At 43.6% G+C, this 19735-nt stretch overlaps 1 protein-coding gene across 1 annotated transcript in view; it reads left to right on the top strand.

Annotated features, from left to right (window-relative positions):
• The first annotated feature begins 6147 nt into the window (after positions 1-6147).
• Positions 6148-19735, top strand: part of SASH1 (SAM and SH3 domain containing 1) — a 285981-nt gene continuing 272393 nt past the window's right edge. The window contains exon 1 of the mRNA XM_025381968.1: positions 6148-6249. Coding sequence (XP_025237753.1) covers positions 6229-6249 — 21 coding nt within the window. The 5' untranslated portion in view covers positions 6148-6228. The remainder of the gene's footprint in view (positions 6250-19735) is intronic.

Here is a 19735-nt window from a genome sequence, read left to right as displayed (position 1 = left end):
TGCCCAGCTAATTTTTTATATTTTTAGTAGAGACGGGGTTTCACCATGTAGGTCAGGCTGGTCTCGAACTCCTGACCTCAGGTGATCCACCCAGTCTCCCAAAGTGCTGGGATTACAGGTGTTAGCTACTGTGCCCAGTTCCGAAATACTTCACCTGATTCTTTTCTTCTCTGCCACTAGCTAAAATTTGGTTGACTGAAAGGAAAATAAGAAAAGGCTTAGATAAAATAAGAAGAATGTTTGCATAGGAATAAGACCTTTAGCAAGTTGCTTAGTCTCTAAGACTCGGTTTCCTAAGCTATAAAACGGGGATATAACCTGTATGACCTACCTCACAGAGTCCTTAAGACAATGAAGATAATGCATGTAGAGCACTTAGCACAATGTATACAAAGGGCCCAATGTTAGCTCCTACTGCTGTTGTATTAATATGAACAATTCCAATGTAAGAGAAGCTCTAGAAACAAGAGGGCTTTTCTTTTCTTTTTGGACAGGGTCTTGCTCTATTGCCCAGGCTAGAGTTCAGTGGCATAACCATGACTCACTGCAGCCTCAACTTCCTGGGCTCAAGTGATCCTCCCACCTCAGCTTCCCAAGTAGCTGGGACTACAGGTGTGCACCACCATGCCCAGCTATTTTTTTTGTAGAGATGATGTCTCACTATGTTGCCCCAGCTAGTCTTGAACTCCTAGGCTCAAGCGATCCTCCCACCTCAGCCTCCAAAGTGCTGGGATTACAGGTGTGAGCCACCATGCCTGACCTCTTTTCTTTTCTTTTAAAGGGAGGCTGGGAAAGCCAGAGAGCTAGTAGGAGCCAAGGCACGTAGAGAGTGAGGTAGTAGCATGCCTAAGGTACACCTCAGCAATTCCAGAATTCTGCTCCGAGTGGCCCTCCATCAAACTACTTCACCTCTCTGAAGCCTAGTTTGCTTACCTGAAAAGGAAATATAATACCAACTCTAACCTATTTCACCAGGTTGTCAAGGATTCAAATAAGACACACATCTGTAAATGCACTTTGCATCTCTTAATGGAAATGTTAGATATTGCTTTCACATATGTTACAGATAACTGGCTGTTGTTTCAATCAAGTCAGTGGTTCTAAACTTTGGCTGCAAATTAGAAGCACCCGGAAGCTTCAAAAAAATCCAAACACCCAGGCCACACCATAAATTAAGCCAGAACCTCTTCCGTGGGACCCAGGCCCAGTACTACTTTGTGTGTGTGTGTGTGTGTGTGTGTGTGTGTGTGTGTGTGTGTGTGATGGAGTCTCACTCTGTTGCCCAAGCTGGAGTGCACTGGCAAAATCTCGGCTCGCTGCAACCTCTGCCTCTGGGGTTCAAGCAATTCTCCTGCCTCAGCCTCCTGAGTAGCTGGGACTACAGGTGCACGCCACCATGCCCAGCTAATTTTTTGTATTTTTAGTAGAGACCAGGTTTCACCGTGTTAGCCAGGATGGTCTCAATCTCCTGACCTCGTGATCAGCCTGTCTAGGCTTTCCAAACTGCTGGGATTACAGGCGAGAGTCACCGCGCCCAGCCCCAGTGCTACGTTTGTAAAGCTCCCCAAGTGATTCCAATATCCAACCAGCATTAAGAGTCAGGGAAAAAAATGTTTCTTAAACCTTCCCAATGATAAGGAGCCCCAGAGTCCCACCATACCTACAGAATCAGCCTTCAAAGGGAAGGGGGCATGGAGTCTATTTTCAACAGGCATCCTTAGCTGACTCTTAACAGCAGGCAATTATGAGAAACAATGTGTTGAATCATAGTCTGAAAGTTGGAAGGGATCTTGTTTAAAGTCTTCACCCTTGAATCATCTCAAAACCATGTGAAACTTTATGAGTCCCATGAAGGAAAGGCCAATGTGTGTTAACCCACTACATGAACAATAAATAATACGACTGTTAGCTATTTCTCTGTCCCGGAATCATCACCAGCCTTTCAGTTCCGTTCAGTTCCGTTCAGTTCCTGAACTTTCTAGTTCAGGAAATTCTGACTGACAGAAGAGATTTGCAACTATATGAAACTTTTCTGAATCAAACAATTTGGGATGCCAGGAAATGCATAGAAAGAATCTTTCATTTAAAAAGAAATATTCAAATATTGTGAAATAAAATAAGTTGAGCTTTTTGATGTGCACAAAGAGAACTGACCTCCAGATGGTACAGACACAACTAAATTTTTATTATTTTTCTTTCAAAAGGAAATATTGCACAGTTCTATAAAGTTTACCCTATTACTTGAAGCTCACATGGGAAAGATAGGCAGATCACATTTAATGTAAATAACATAGAAATAAGCTACTAAAAAATGTAATCAACTGCTGATATGCAAGTTGTAAAACTCTGCTCAATTCTGTGCAATTTCCCTCATCTACCATTTTGAGAGCATCAGACTGCCAGAATGGTTGGTCTATCAGCTTCTGCTGAACATTCTAATGTTGTCATTGAAAAGTTAAGCCCTGTGGAATTCCATTCCCTCTGGGGTCACATCTACCTGCATGGCCTAAGTAATTAACCTTAAAGTATTTTCTCCTTTCTGTTTCCTGCACTGTTTGAGTTCAGCCTTCATCTCAGCTTTGTTTGAGCCATAAATACTGTCAACATTAAGAGACTATATTTATTTCTAAGCTTTTTAAGAAGAAAGATAATGGAGATTGATTTTAATAAACAGATGAGTTTCAGATATTTGCATTTCCTTTATAATGGCTTCATATCAGTTACTCAGTTTTAAACTTTGTCAGATAAGGCATTGGGGAATAACAATGCTGGATCCAGTTTGAATTATGTCTTTGGAAATTATAGCCATTTGCTACATGTAATAAGTGCTTGTTTTAATGTGTATTCACCATGCCCATTTCTTAGTATCTCTTTTTATTTTTGATAAAGTGTTTTAATAGAGAATATCAATGTAGCCTACCTTTTAATAGTATGAAATAACAATACATTATTGCCAGGTTTGTTTACATTTGGAAAAAGTCCTTATCATTAATAAGAGGGCATACTATGAATGCTTGGAGTCCCATGTCCCGTGGAGGTGTGGCAGCTAATAGCTGAAATCTGACTTGTGAGGAGGAACTAGTGCACATGATACCTTGAGCAAGAACAGAGCTATGGGCACTCCCAGTCGTGTGCCCTCCGTCTCAATTGGTTTTGTCTTTTTTTCTTTTTTTTTTTTTTTTTTAATGGGATACGATCTTGCTTTGTTGCCCAGGCTGGAGTGCAGTGGCACAAACCTCCTAGGCTCAAGCAATCCTCCCACCACCACTTCTCAAGTAGCTAAGACCACAGACACACACCATTATGCCCAGCGAATTCTTCAAATATTTTACAGAGACAAGGTCTCACCATGTTACCCAGCCTCACACAATTCTCCCACCTCAGCCTCCCAAAGTGCTGGGATTATAGGGGTGAGCCACCACCCCCAACCTAGTTTCTTTAGGTTTGTAATTTTTCGTACTTTCCTGTGCTTTGTTGAGTCATTTCATTGTTAGATTGCATGTTTGGATGAGGGCCCACTCTGATGGCCTCATTTTAATTTAATTACCTCTGTAAAGATCCTATCTTCAAATAAGGTCACATTCTGAGATATTCAGTATATGAATCTGAGGGGTGTGGTGGAGCACAATTCAACCCTCAACAGTAGTATTATATATGATTATTTTAAACATTGTTTCTATATCCTCAAATCATAGCTGATAAATGAAAATAGGTTTGTGGAAAGAAAACCTTAACTGTGACGGTGTTCTTTGGAACAGGACTTTACTGGTATTTGGCAGGGGAGTGGCTACCTCCCACAACTGTGAAAATGATCATCTCCCAGTTAGCTATCTCCCAGTGTACAACTATTTTCTGTTGCACACCATAGACTGATATACACTGATGTTATAGATTTGGCTTCTGTGCTCCTATAGCACAGCTGTAGGAGCTGTATTCTATAGCAAAAGCTGTATTCAATGGTGCAGAATTTCTCTTTTGGTTGCTGGAATAGAAAGAGGATGGACAGACTAAGACCTTTCTGGTATAGAGAAGGAAACATACTAGAAACAGGGAAGAGGGTGGCCAAGGTCACAGGGCTAGTTAGTGGCAGCCCTGGAACTAGATCTTGGGTCTCCTGACTCATAAGCCGGTGCTCGTTTACCAAACCACGCTATCCTCCACCCCGGGTATCCCTCACCTTACCTGCCAGCTATCAAAACCACCCACTGCTCGCTAGCAATGTATGCTTTTCCTTACTCACTTTAATATTTTTAAAGTGTTTCTGTACTGAACTGATCCTAATTGCTAAGTAAGTGCATTACTGACACCCATGAGCCGAATTAAAATTGGGCAGTTATGCCTTTGGTGATTGTTTCCCTAAAAACCTGTCAACCTCCTTAAAAATCTAGGCATCTAATTTACATAAGGTAGTGGGTTTCTTGATCCTTCAGATCCCATTTCTTGGCTAAAACTTGCCTTATCAGCCAGAATTGTAGATATATGCTCCGAAGTGGAAAGAAAAAATTGTCTGAGATGTCAAACTAGTGGCAGTTAGTGATTATTTTTGAAAACAAAATGAAACAAAAAGACTCTTACCTTCTGTTTTACCAAGTTCTTGGTTAATACACCATCACTGATATTAGAGGTTTGAATTTTAGATATCTTCTCCCTAATTCAGCCACTTTACAAATAAGGAAATGGTAGCCTGGGCAACGGCGTGTCCGAGGCCACTCAGTTAAAGAGAAATCTAGGGACAGGTCTCTGTCTCTGGGACTCTGGACATCTCATTCACAACTTTTTTTTTTTTTTTTTTGAGACAGAGTGTCACTCTTTTTGCCCGCGCTGGAGTGCAGTGGCACGATCTTGGCTCACTGCAACCTCCTGCTCCTGGGTTCAAGTGATTCTCCTGTCTCAGCCTCCCAAGTAGCCAAGATTACAGGCGCCCGCCACCACGCCCAGCTAATTTTTGTATTTTTAGTAGAGACAGGGTTTCACTATGTTGGTCAGGCTGGTCTCGAACTCCTGGCCTCAGGTGATCCACCTGCCTCGGCCTCCCAAAGTGCTGGGATTACAGGTGTGAGCCACCATGCTCGGCTCATCCACAACTCCTAATACGACTTCTACCGCTGCCTAATGGTTATGTTAGCACATTCCTAAGCTACAGGAAGTTTAATTTATTTTTCCCCATGAAGATAGGAGAAATACTAGCCCTAATGTTCCTTAGTGACTTGATGCTTTACCATGTAACTCTGTTATGTCACACTCACAATATTAATTTTAAAGAATAGACTGTGTTTTCCAAGAATATGTACTTAATGTGACTATCCTCTGACTATTCACTGATGTTACCAACACCTAAACTTATCTGTGTAGGGAAATGCCATGCACATTAACTTTTAATATTTTTTAAGACTCTATAAAACTTTTGTTTTATTTTATTAAAAGGGAAATGTTTTTATGTTTCCTTTAGATGTCTTCAAAATTCATGTTTTTGTAACTTTTTTTCAGGGTTATCAAATCAGGTTAAACTAGATTAAGCCCCAGCGAAGGTGTTTCAGAGTTTGAAGCCTAGCAGATCAGCCAACTCTACAAAGTGTTCTCAGAACAGAGGACATTCTGAGACATAGAGTCCATGCATGAACACTAATCCTAGAACATTAAACTTACCGTGTTAAATGGATTTCTGGATGTTTCTCTGTGGAAGTCTTGGACTAGTCCTCCCTTCCTTTTCTTGAGCCAAGAAAACTCTGAACCAGAACAATTCGAATTCAATTTGTGGAAAAACTATACTCAATGAGCCAAACCCTGGCTGAGAGTTTTGTAGGGGCGGGGAGAAAGGGGCATTTGGATCACTGTTGTATGTTAGTTACGAAAATATCTGGATTTCTATTTAAATGTTCTGAGATATATTTTCAAGCTTTGTTTCTGAGGGGCATTTGCAAGCTTCATTTTAAAGTCTGAGAACCCGAAGAACGAAACTTGCTTTTGTGTCATAGTTATTGTGTTATATGTTAAGCATTTGGAAGGGACCCCAGTGAGGCCTCAGGAAGCAGTTGCTGCCTCTCTTATCGTCCTGAAGGCGATTTGTTTTAAAGTTGATAATCCCTAGGGCTGTGAGAGTGTCCCACATCTGCCCTGAATTGAAAACAGATTCCCATTTAGAGCCTTACATCAGTGCTGCGGATTCATGCGATCTGAGTCAGAGAGGAAGTCAGAGACCATTTGAACGTATGGCCAGCAGCTCACTTCATGGAGGAACAAGATTGCAGGGTATGTAGGCTGTCTGTTTTCAAATTTTAAGACTGTTTTTAGGTGTCCTTCTGACATTTAGACTGGTATATTCAGGAAAGGACTATTGTGGGAAACAGGTATAAAGTAACTGTCAGTATCTAGGGATTATCAGTGCTACTGATGAATCCATCAAAATTCCGAGGGGGCTAGGCAGCGACTGCTTCAGAATTCCTTCACCGGGCTTTGCCATTTTTGTGACTTACCATTCATTATATAAGATATATTTATATAATTATGTAGATATTTATTTTCCCCCAAGACTCTAAAAAAGGTTTTGTAAGCCAAGAAAAGTTTTTCCTGTTAAAGACCAGAGCTTTTCCAGCCTCTGCTTATCTGTGAAAACTTTTTTAAAGATTTGCACACATGCTAAGAATGAAAGATGTAATGATGTACTTCATATTGCAACCCCCAGGGGATCGGGACCATCCGATTAACCATTTAGCATCTAATATTCTACTGAAGGAGTTTTCTTCTCAGGTTGCCGAACAACTTTGTTTCCGTCTTCGTCTTCTCTGTAGAAATCGTATTCTATAGATTGTGAAGTTCTTTTCCTTTTTAATTAAAAAAAGGGTTTAGATTTGGGCTGAATGTGGGGGCTCATGCCTATAATCCCAGAACTTTGGGAGGCCAGGATAGGAAGGTTCCTTGAGCCCAGGAATTGGAGACCAGCCTGGGCAACATGGCAAAACACTGTCTCTACAAAAATTACAAAAATTAGCTGGGCATGCAGCTGTAGTCTCAGTTACTTGGGAGGCTGAGGCAGGAGGATCTCTTGAGCCCAGGAGTTCTGGGCTGCAGTAAACTATGATCACACCACCGCATCCTAGCCTTGGTGACAGAGTGAGATCTTGCCTCTCTTACCTCTTCCTTTCTTCTTCCTTTTTAAATTTTTTTTTTTTTTTTTTTTTTTTTTTTGAGACGGAGTCTCCCTCTGTTGTCCAGGCTGGAGTGCTGTGGTGCGATCTCAGCTCACTGCAACCTCTGCCTCCCGGGTTCAAGCGATTCTCCTGCCTTGGCCTCCTGAGTAGCTGGGATTACAGGCACCCACCCCCATGCCCAGCTGATTTTTGTATTTTTCATGGAGACAGGGTTTCACCATGTTGGCCAGGCTGGTCTTGAACTCCTGACCCCAGGTGATCCGCCTGCCTTGGCCTCCCAAACTGCTGGGATTACAGGCATGAGCCACTGTGTCCAGCCTGACCCTGTCTCTTAAGAAAAAAAAATAGACGGATAGCTAGATAGATAGATGGATAGATAGAGATAGATAGATAGATATAGATAGATGGATAGATAGATAGATAGATAGATTTGTTCATGACAAATAATTAAAGAGTACAGAGATCATGAGGTAGAGTCTGAGAGCCCAACCACTTGATGCATGGGTGCTGAGCCCCAGCCTGGCCTGAGGGCCCCTCCTGCCCCTTTTCTGCTTCTGGCCTGGGCTTTGGTGAGTTGAGGCCTCTCAGATGGGCTTCTGGAAGGCTGCTTTGCTCACTACTGTCTCTGAGGAGCTGAGAACAGTGCCTGGTACTGTCGATGCCCAATCAATACTTGTTGAATGAAAGTAGAATTAGGGAAGGGAACTCTAGAGGAAACGTCAGTTCGGGCATTTAGCCTTTGCTTGGGCAAATTTCTCCTCGCTGTCTTGGTAGGATAGCAACCAGAAGGAGAGACTGGGTCATTGAGAGAAAAGTGTTTGACTGCCAGTCAAAGCAACTGTGTATGAAACATACAATTCCACAGTCATGGGATGAACAAAGCAAAAAATATCTGAAATATGAGTTGTGAGAGGTAACAGTCATGCCCTAGAGGGTATTCAGGAGTCCAAGGGAGGCTGGTAAATGGGAGAAAGTGAACAGACATGGCTGGCAGGTTCTCCCTTCAACTTGGGGCAGATGGGCTCATCAAAAATGTTCCAACAGAACAAAGCCTCCTCTTGTTACATGCGCTTCCCCTGGTTTCGGAAACAATACATTCAGAGCAGCCCAGTTGGCAGGTAATGTTTTCAGTCCAAATGCCAAAACTCTGGTCCCTCTTGACTGGTTGCCCGCAGTTCTTTAAAGAGGGAAGGTTTTTTCAGGTGCCAAAATTTGACTGCAAACTGTGTCATGGGACTATGCCCTCTTAATCCCAGCAAGACAGAGGCTTTCTTTTAGAAAAGGAAGCAAGCACATTTGGGTTTTTGTGCTGAGGATGCAAAATGATGTATTGATCAACTGAGACAGAAAGGGGAATTATCAGCCTTAGGAATATCGTTCCTGTCCTAAGGAGACAAGGGAATGAGCCTTGAAATCTATAGAAACAGTTCCAGTTCAGACAAGCTTCCTTTGTGGGAGATGATTGCATATATATCTTATTTTAACTAACCTAGTTAATCTACCTGATTAAGTTATCAACCTCAGAAGTTTGGGGAGAAAATAAAATCAGCATGGCAGAGACTTCCACAGTGATACCTGGATTATAAATTTACTGTTACCTCGAAAATCCAGATCCGAAATCTCTCTGCCTCTTTTCCAGTAACAAACTCAGCATATCTTCATTTAGGGCAATATTCTCTTGCCCTGCCCCTCCTCTAATTTACAGCCCCATATTTGGACACCAGGGATTCAATGACCTACCGCCAAGGCACCAATGGGTGGTGCCACCATGCCAATTCACAGAATTCATGGCTCTTCAGAAGTTTTGTAAGCCATTGTTTAGAATTCAGAACACATTATCACCCAGAAACAAGGTTAGGCTCCCAGCTCTACTCCTGAATGCAAATTTATCCTAAAATACAGAGACTTTGCTACAAGCATCTGGAAAAGGGAAGAAAGAACTTCCATCATACTGTTTAATGGCATTGGAGAATACATTTTACAATGACCTGTAATAATGTTGTCGAAAGCATTTTTAATATCCTTGAGAATTCATTCTTGGCCCTGAACATCATTTGTTTCTTGGTCTGGACCCTAACCACCTATTCTAGGTGCTTTGTCTCCTGCTGCTTCCTTGAATGGTACCCTAGGCTGAAGTCCAAGAAAATTATTTGCATGTACTTTTCCACTTGTGGTTTCTTTTGCCTAGACTGTCTTATTCCTCTTCTAATTCCTTGCAAACTCTTGATCAGCTCAAACATTCACACAGTTAATACTCTCTGATGCCCCCGGTCAAACTTCCACCTCTCTACTCCCTTGGCCACAAACCCCTCTAAGAAAATTTTGCAGACAACTTCAAGTGATTCCTCCACTGACCTTCTAAAATTTCAAGGACCCCAGTTCAAAAATCTGCCTGGGAAATATTAGAGGGCCGGGCGCGGTGGCTCAAGCCTGTAATCCCAGCACTTTGGGAGGCCGAGATGGGCGGATCACGAGGTCAGGAGATCGAGACCATCCTGGCTAACACGGTGAAACCCCGTCTCTACTAAGAAATACAAAAAATAGCCGGGCGAGGTGGCGGGCGCCTGTAGTCCCAGCTACTCGGGAGGCTGAGGCCGGAGAATGGCGTGAACCCGGGAGGCGGAGCTTGCAGTGAGCTGAGATCCGGCCACTGCACTCCAGCCTGGGCTACAGAGCGAGACTCCGTCTCAAAAAAAAAAAAGAAATATTAGAAATTCCCCTCCCTACCTCACTTGTATTTCCATAAGATCTTATAAGTACCACTACGTATTTACATTAATCACATTATATTGCAATTATTTTGGGGCATGTGGTCTCACTCTGTCACCCAAGCTGGAGTCCGGTGGCATGATCATGGCCCACGGTAGCCTTGAACTCCTAGGCTAAAACAATCTTCCTGCCATAGCCTCCCATGTTGCAGGGACTACAGGCATGCACGATCACAAACCAGCTGATTTTTTATTATTTGTAGAGACAGGGTTTCACCATGTTGCCCAGGCTTATCTCAAACTCCTGATCGTAAGCAATCCTCCTGCCTCAGCCTCTCAAAGTGTTAGGATTTCAGGCATGAGCCACTGTGCCTAGCCTACTTCTACTTTTTTGTGTGGGAGGAATTATGAGTAGTGGGAAGAGACTGGAGCTTAGAGTTAGCGTGTATACGCATCAACGTTGGCTCTCTGATTTCCAGTTGTGTGGCCTTGGATAAGTTGATTATCTCTCCATTTTTGCTTTTCTTCTTCATTTGTAAGATGGGAGTAATACCTGCCTTTAAGGAGTTGTAAGGATTAAATAATAATCCATCTAAAAGCCCTAGCCTAGTGCTTAAGCCATACAAAGGGAAAGATAAATGTTAATAAAATATGAATCTAAATTTGAAATGGTGGACATAGAACTCTGAAGCCAGAAGGAACTTGTGTCTCTTCTGTCCAACCTTGGACTCTCTCCTTTTGTGACTCACCCCCTTCAGTTTGAGGCAGCATGTCAATAGGCTGGTGTTACCTTTTTACAGCCACTTCTCAGATCACTTCAGTGACTAAAATAAAATAAAACTTAGGAGAGTAAGAGAAAAGAGAAACAGCGCCCAGTTGATTTGTAAGTATGAGAAAGAAAAAGTAAGCTAGGATGGAGGAAGAGAGAACAAAGTACATGCAAAGGAAAAAGGGAGAGGATGATGAGAAAGCTGAGGGCAGGTAGTAGCAAAGGGAGAGGGAGAGGAGAAACTGCACTGCTGGTAAATTACACTTCCAGGATCATAGAAGAAGCACTTGTTCATTTAAATATATACACCTGCGAGTGCACTCCTGTGCATTTTTTACCCAAGAAGTGCCTTGTGTAGTTCCAAGTACCTCACACAAAAAATCTTGGTAGCCTGACACGGTGTCTTGCACCTGTAAACCAAGCTACTTGGGAGGCTGAGGCAGGAGGATCACTTGAAGCCAGGAGTTAGAGACAAGCCTGGGCAACATAGCAAGACCCTCATCTCTTAAAAAAAAAAATAATGATGATAATTATACATTACTAAAACTTACATACCATTTATTATGTGCCAGGCACTGTTCTAAGCTCTTTAGAAATATTAACTCATTTAATCCTCACAACAACACTGTGTGGTAGACGCATAAAAATCCCTATTTTACTGATAAAGAAAGGAGACACACGAATAGTCCTATAACTAGGATATATGGGAGCCAATATTTGAAATCATAGAGTCTGCCTCCGGAGCCTTGCACTCTTAATCAAAATGACAACCATCATGCAGAAATGCACCTGCAATGGAGGTGGCTCCTGGCATGGGTCAGGTGGTCAATGTGGCCACTACAGTCAACAGCACAGTAAAGTCCAGCCTGATGGACATTCCCACGGATATACGTTCCAAAATACCATGCTACCACCTGAGAAGTTAGAATGGTAGAATTGTATGGCCTAGAGAGACACTGGGTTCACTGTGCTCAGACCAGCCAGCTGCTTCTGCTGAGAGTGACAGGAAAAGCTGGACCCAGGGTCACCGGTCAGACTCTCTGGGGACAGACATAGGGCAGAAGTGAGTTGACCTCAGCCTCCCATATAATCCTTTTTCCAGATAATGTCCAGGAAATTCTACAAAAATTCTTTCTGAAAGTTTGCAGACATTATTATGTTGACACTCCAATAGTTTTCCAAATATGAAAATAAAGACAATTGTGCTTTATTTTTAAGAACCGTCTATTTTGACCTTCTTTTAAAAGAGACAAAATATGCAGGGTTTTGTTTTGTTTTGTTTTTTGAGACAGAGTTTCACTCTACCGCCCAGGCTGTAGTACAGTGGCGTGATCTCAGCTCACTGCAAGCTCCGCCTCCCAGGTTCAAGCGATTCTTCTGCCTCAGCCTCCTGAGTAGCTGGGACTATAGGCATGTACCACCACACGCAGTTAATTTTTGTATTTTTAGTAGAGATGGGGTTTCACCATATTGGCCAGGGTGGTCTCAAACTCCTGACCTCGTGATTCGCCTGCCTCACCCTCCCGAAGTGCTGGGATTACAGGCATGAGCCACCACGCCTGGCCTTGTTTTGTTTTTGTTTTTGTTTGTTTTTTTGTTTTGTTTTTTGAGACAGAGTCTCGCTCTGTCACCCAGGCTGGAGTGCAGTGCATAATCTCGGCTCACTGCAACCTCTGCCTCCTGGGTTCAAGCGATTCTCCTGCCTCAGCCTCTTGAGTAGCATTATAGGCACCCACCACCATGCCCGGCTAATTTTTTGTATTTTTAATAGAGACAGGGTTTCACCATGTTGACCAGGCTGGTCTCAAACTCCTGACTTCAGGTGATCCACCAGCCTCGGCCTCCCAAAGTGCTGGGATTACAGCCGTGAGCCACCGCACGCGGCCGGGAGAGGCTTATTAAATGTCTGCCCACATCTTGGTCTCCATTATTTTTTTCTCATTACAGCCTGGCTGGGGAACATCTTACCTAAAAACTCATTCCTGCAAAATTCTATTTCCTTTGAAGCATTTTTAGGTCTTTTCACATGTCCTCGAAATAAATACTGAATTAAATTAAATTTTAATTTTAATTTAATTTACTTTTAAATTTAATTTAAATTCTGAATAAAAGACCTTACATAAACTGACTAAAAAGAGCTTAACCATGCAAAAGCAGGTTAAATAGAACAAGGCACGTTCAAGTAGACAAAACAATCCCATCATTAGAAAAAAGAAAATTCTGGGCCCACTTCAGCAGCACATATACTAAACACTAGCATAGCCCCTGTGCAAGGATGATGTGCAAATTTGTGAAATGTTCCATATATTTTTTAAATAGTTAAAAAAATCTGCAAGTGCAATAAATACGTAATATAAACACTAAATTAAGTTAGATATGCCCTTGGAGGAACTAATTATTTTCATCGTTAAACTGCTCCCAAATGCCAAGAAAATATAGAACACTAAAATGAAACCTAGACTCTCAAAGGTCTAGAGGTTGAATTTTAAGCAAAGTCTTCATTGAGCAAATGAACCTTTTTTTTTTTTTTTTTTTTTTAAATGGAGTCAGAGTCTCGCTCTGTTGCCCAGGCTGGAGTGCAGTGGTGCAATCTCAGCTCACTGCAACCTCCGTCTCCTGAGTTCAAGCAAGTCTCCTACCTCAGCCTCCCAAGTAGCTGGGGCTACAGGAGCACGCTGCCATGCCCGGCTAATTTTTTGTATTTTAGTAGAAACGGATTTCACCATGTTGCCCAGGCTGGTCTTGAACTCCTGAGCTCAGGCAATCCACCCGCCTTGGCCTCCCAAAGTGCTAGGATTACAGGTGTGAGGCACTGCACCCAACCGAGCAAATGAATCTTTAAGAAACTGGTTTTAGGCCACCTGGCTACTTGGCAGGGCTATTGTGAGGATAATATGAGATTTAATGAATGTAAATCTCCCAGCCTAGTGCCTAGCATGCAGTGGACACTCACTCAATAATATTTTGTTGAATAAGTAGTCAATCACTTGGCCAAGCCAATTCAGCTATCCCATTAGGTTCTGGTTGCCATGGGGTAGCATGGGTTATCATCAAGGGTAATTCTAAGATTACACAAAAACACTTCCCAGAAAGAGCAATTCGCTGGGAAACAAAAATCCCAGAATGCTGGGATTTGCTTTCTAACCTTTTACAAAAGGGTAAATTAGAGTTATGACTGAGTTGCTCTGGGAATTAAATGAAATTATGTTCATCTATCCATCCATTCATCCTTTTAAAAAGTACTGATTGTCAGGAGCGGTGGCTCACACCTGTAATTCTAGCACTTTGGGAGGCTGAGGTAGGCAGATCACTTGAGGCCAGGAGTTTGAGGCCAGCTTGGCCAATATGATAAAACCCCATCTCTACTAAAAAGACAAAAATTAGCTGGGCATGGTGGCACACGCCTGTAGTCCCAGTTACTCAGGAGGCTGAGACAGGAGAATTGCTTGAACCTGGGAGGCAGAGGCTGCAGTGAGCGAAGATCACGCCACTGCACTCCAGCCTGGGTGACAGTGAGACCCTGTCTCAAATTTAAAAAAAAAAAATCCTCCCCCTGCAACACTCCCCCCAACATTCCCCCTCAATATTCCCCCCGACATAAACCAAAAAAAAAGACAAAACAAAAAAAAAAAAACAAAGGATTGTGTATTTTCAACATGGCAAGGATTGTTCTTGTACTTGGCTGATGGTGGTGAACAGACCAGCCAAGATCTCAGCCCCATGGAACTTACATTCTCCCATGAAGCACTTGACATGCAAGTCCTGCCATCACCTAGCACTAGGACCCGCCTCTGGGTGGTTGCCCTGGAAAGAGCAGTCAGCTTGGAACTCAGACTGATGCCCACTGCAGGCCAACCTCCACCACTTGGCAGTTATTCACCTGTCAGAGTTCAGGGTCTTGGGAAAAGCTTCTGAGCCGCAGTCCTGGTCCACAAATGGATATAATAACACTCACCTTGCAGGGATTCTGTGAAGGTGAAATGAGACATACTGAGTAGAAAGTACATTATGTGGCACATACTAGGTGTTCAATCCATGGTAGTCTTTTATTACCTTGATGAACAAATAGATCAAAAGAGGATCTAAGGACCCTCACAGGGGTGAGCCACTGTACCCATCCCTAGGATTGTTTGAGCCCAGGAGTTCGAGATCAGCCTGGGAAATAGAGAGACCTCGTGTCTATAAAAAGAAAAAATTAGCTGAGTGTGGTTGCACATGCCTATAGTCCTGGCTACTCAGGAGGCTGTGGCAGGAGATTCGCTTGAGCCTGGGTGGTCGAGGCCATGGTGAGCCATGATGGCACCACTGCACTCCAGCCTGAGTGACAGGGTAAGACTTTGTCTCACAACAACAACAAAAGAGGCAGAGAGAGAGAAAGAGAGAAAAAGACCTAGTACTAGCACAGAGAATAAGGCACATCATTGTGAAATTTCAGAAGAGTAGGGTTAAATAGGAGAGCGTTGTTTTGTTTTGTTTTGTTGTTTTGTTTTGAGACAGAGTCTTGCTCTGTCACCCAGGCTGGAATGCAGTGTCATGATCTCAGCTCACTGCACCTCCGCATCCCGGGTTCAAGCAATTCTCCTGCCTCAGCCTCCCAAGTAGCTGGAATTACAGGCATGTACCACCATGCCTGGCTATTTTTTGTTTTTATTTTTGTTTTTGTTTTGCATTTTTAGTAGAGACAGGGTTTCGCCATGTTGGCCAGGCTGGTCTGAATCTCCTGACCTCAAGTGATCCTCCTGCCTTGGCCTCCCAAAGTGCTGGGATTAGCACTTTGGGATCCCAGGCGTGAGCCACCGCACCTGGCTGGCATTGACTTTTCAACAGGAACATTAGCATCCAAGAAACAACAGACTGGAGATTCTGAGGGCAAACGATTTCCGACCTAGAACTCTCCATTAAGGGTCAGATGGACTGGAAACAGAAGGAGTCAAAGCATTTATATCACCTACACCCCTTACCTGCAAGCTCCTGGAGGACATGCTCTACTAAAACAAGGGGATGTGCAAAGCACAACTGAGTCAAACAGGACTCCAGGCGGCATGTCTCAAAGAAGGAAGAAATGGGACCGATTCATGAGCCCGACGACTTCAGTCTCCCATGAGGTGTGTCATGGTTCTGTCAACGCTTGGAGCAGAGTAATGGATAGGGACATAGAGAAGTGACCAAATTTTAAAAAGAAAACTCCAGGCCAGGCATGGCGGCTCACACCTGTAATCCCAGCACTTTGGGAGGCCGAGGCAGGCGGGTCATGAAGTCAGGAGATGGAGACCATGCTGGCTAACACGGTGAAACCTGGTATCTACTAAAAATACAAAAAAAAAAATTAGCCGGGCGTGGTGGCGGGCGCCTGTAGTCCCAGCTACTCGGGAGACTGAGGCAGGAGAATGCCGTGAACCCGGGAGGCAGAGCTTGCAGTGAGCCGAGATGCACCACTGTACTCCAGCCTGGGTGACAGAGCGAGACTCTGTCTCAAAAAAAAATTTTTTTTAAAGAAAGAAAAAAGAAAACTCCAAGAAAGAAAAAATAATGAGAAAAGAAATGTGACTATAGTACACAATCAAGTCAGCACTGGTATAAATGAAACCATAAATTAGAATATAACTGTGGTGGCCGTGGAGGTGGACCACAAAGACCTCCTCTCCAAGGACCATCTTGAGGGAAGTATCCCCACTTCAGGACCCAAGCTATCTTCCCAGAAAGGTCTCCGCCCCTGGGCTACTGTCAGCCAATGGCTGAGCGGGGCAGGAAACTGGCCTGGCCATTCCTGCAAAGTGCAGGACTTCTCCAATAGGCAGTCTTTACTATGGGTCTCCCACGGGCCTGGCCGTGAATTTCTCGGGACTACACTGAAGTCTAAAGCTCTTCCCATTCAACCTCCTCCCTTGCTGCTCTCCTTCTCAGGCTCCATCCTTCACAGGCATCCCGCCCAGATTTTTTTTTTTTTTTTTTTTTTTTTTGAGACCGAGTCTCACTCTGTCGCCCAGGCTGCAGTGCAGTGGCGTGATCTTGGCTCACTGCAACCTCTGCCTCCCGGGTTCAAGCAATTCTCCTGCCTCAGCCTCCCAAGTAGCTGGGATTACAGGCGCCTGCCACCACTCCCAGCTAATTTTTGTATTTTTAGTAGAGACGGGATTTCACTGTGTTGCCCAGGCTGGTCTTGAACTCCTGACCTTGTGATCCCCCCGCCTTGGCCTCCCAAAGTGCTGGGGTTACAGATGTGAGCCACCACGCCCAGCCTCAGATCTTATGCATTTCTAATTCTGTCTTGGGGAATCAAACTGTCAGAGGAACCTAACTAACACAATCACTATATTAGGAGGAGAGAAGAAGGAAAATTGGGGGTTAGAGGCAGAATACATACAGTGTTAGGTTCTTTTATTTTAGATGCGGTATCCTTTCCCCAATCTACAGCCCAACCCTAGTCCCTCTCCCCAGACTCATTTCTCCCTGTCGTCAGAACTGAGCTGCAGCCACTGGTTCTAAGCACAACTCCTTTGTCTGCCAGAGAAGACACACCTAAAGGTGTATCCAGAGAGCGCCTGGAGTCAGGAATACATCAACATATCCCAAGGAGAAGACCTGAAGCGATCCCAAGCTAACTGCTTCCCATTTTCATCTGGGGACTCCCTGCCGGAAAGCTTAGAATGTGCTTGCAGTGAAGTAATATTAGAAGATTCCTTCTTCGGAGGGTATTAGACCTCTTCCTTCTTCGGAGATGTCAGCAGCTGGTCAAACTAGTTACACACTGTCCTCCCGTAGAGCTGAGTGCACCGAATGAAGAGGACAGGGACAAAGCAGAAAGAGATGATTGCAAGTCAGCTCCTTCCTCCTCCTCTCCCCCACCTCCCCTGCAGCTACGACCACTGCTCTGCAGCCACTTCGGTCTTGAGACAGCTGCCCCAGAGGCCCCCAGACCCCAGCTACATACTTTCCTTCCAGAGCAGTCAGGCTGGGTAGAATGTAGGCAGGGACGTAGCGGGTGTGTGCATGAGTGTGCTTGTGTGTGTATACGTGACAGAAACCACACAGCATCACAGCACATGGTCATAGGAAGAACAAGAGTATTCCGGCTGGGCGTGGTGGCTCATGCCTGTAATCCCAGCACTTTGGGAGGCCGAGGCAGGCGGATCACCTGAGGTCAGAGATCGAGACTACCCTGGCTAACACGGTGAAACCCCCATCTCTACTAAAAATACAAAAAATTAACCGGGCGCAGTGGCATGGGCCTGTAATCTTAGCTATTTGGAAGGCTGAGGCAGGAGAATCATTTGAACCTGAGAGGCGGAAGTTGCAGGGAGCAGAGATCGCACCACTGCACTCCAGCCTGGGTGAAGAGCGAGACTCCACCTAAAAAAAAAAAAAAAATGAGTATTCCCCACTTGTGTGTATTGTCTACCTGGCTCTCATACTAAGCCAGTGAAGAGCTTTCCTGATCTACATCTGGTCTTGCAGTACATGGAGCAACACAGGAACACACTGAATTGTTTACGGGGAAATATCATGTCTATGTAATTTTTTTAAAGTGCAATAACCAGGAGGAATCAGAAATTCCAAAATGCCTTCCCTTAACCCTGTGAGTTAGCTATAGTTCGTTAGCAGGAATAGCACATTATCCACTTCAGGCTAAGGATAAAATCATTCCAAAGACCACTATAGGAATCTACCTGAAGATTTTCGATGACAAGAACTAATAGGCAGAGTAAATTTTGTAATTTTTTTATTATATGAAAGTAATACATGGCCAGGCATGGTGGCTCACACCTGTAATCCCAGCAATTTGGGATGCCGAGGCAGGCAGACTATCTGAGGTCAGGAGTTCGAGACCAGCCTGGCCAACATAGTGAAACCCCGTCTGTACTGAAAATACAAAAATTAGCCAGGCATGGTGGCACACGCCTATAGCCCCAGCTACTCAGGAGGCTCAGGCATGAGAATCGCTTGAACCCGGGAGGCAGAGGTTGGAGTGAGCGGAGATCGTGCTATTGCACTCCAGCGTGGGTGACAGAGTAAGACTCCATCTCAAAACAATAAAGTAATACATTCTCTACTGTATGAAAATTAAAATTTATAAACAAAATAACCATAATTGCATAACCTAATCCAGGGGCACCCATTGCTTTGTTTCCTGTTAGTCTTGTTTCAGAGTATTTTCCAGAGCTTTGAAGTCTTATTTTATACATAATTTCATATCCTAATTTTCCACTTAAAATTTTATCAAATGAATTTCCTCGAACCATTACAAACTCTTTGAGAGCATCTTGTTTTGAAGTCTGTATAATATTCCAACTCATAGAAGTAGCTTAATTTGCCCAATCATTCTTCTTTGTTGGACTTTTAATGTTTTTTTGTTGTTGGTGGTGGTTTATTTTTGTTTATACTTTAAGTTCTAGGTACATGTGCACAACGTGCAGGTTTGTTACATATGTATACATGTGCCATGTTGGTGTGCTGCACCCATTAACTAGTCATTTACATTAGGTATATCTCCTAATGCTATCCCTCCCCCCTCCCACAATAGGACCCAGAGTGTGATGATCCCCCTCCTGTGTCCAAGTGATCTCATTGTTCAGTTCCCATCTGTGAGTGAGAACATGCGGTATTTGGTTTTCTGTTAGCTGAGAATGATGGTTTCCAGCTGCATCCGTGTCCCTACAAAGGACACGAACTCATCCTTTTTTATGGCTGCATAGTATTGCATGGTGTATATGTGCCACATTTTCTTAATCCAGTCTGTCACTGATTGACATTTGGGTTGATTCCAAGTCTTTGCTATTGTGAATAGTGCTGCTATAAACATACGTGTGCATGTGTCTTTATGGTAGCATGACTTATAATCCTTTGGGTATATCCCCAATAATGGAATGGCTGGGTCAAATGGTATTTCTAGTTCTAGATCCTTGAGGAATTGCCACACTGTTTTCCACAATAGTTGAACTAGTTTACAGTCCCACCAACAGTGTAAGAGTGTTCCTATTTCCCCACATCCTCTCCAGCACCTGTTGTTTCCTGATTTTTTAATGATTGCCATTCTAACTGGTGTGAGATGGTATCTCATTGTGGTTTTGATTTGCATTTCTCTGATAGCGAGTGATGATGAGCATTTTTTC

Source organism: Theropithecus gelada, chromosome 4 (assembly GCF_003255815.1).
Source record: "Theropithecus gelada isolate Dixy chromosome 4, Tgel_1.0, whole genome shotgun sequence".
Lineage (NCBI taxonomy): Eukaryota > Metazoa > Chordata > Mammalia > Primates > Cercopithecidae > Theropithecus > Theropithecus gelada.
This window is presented reverse-complemented; position numbering and strand designations above follow the sequence as displayed.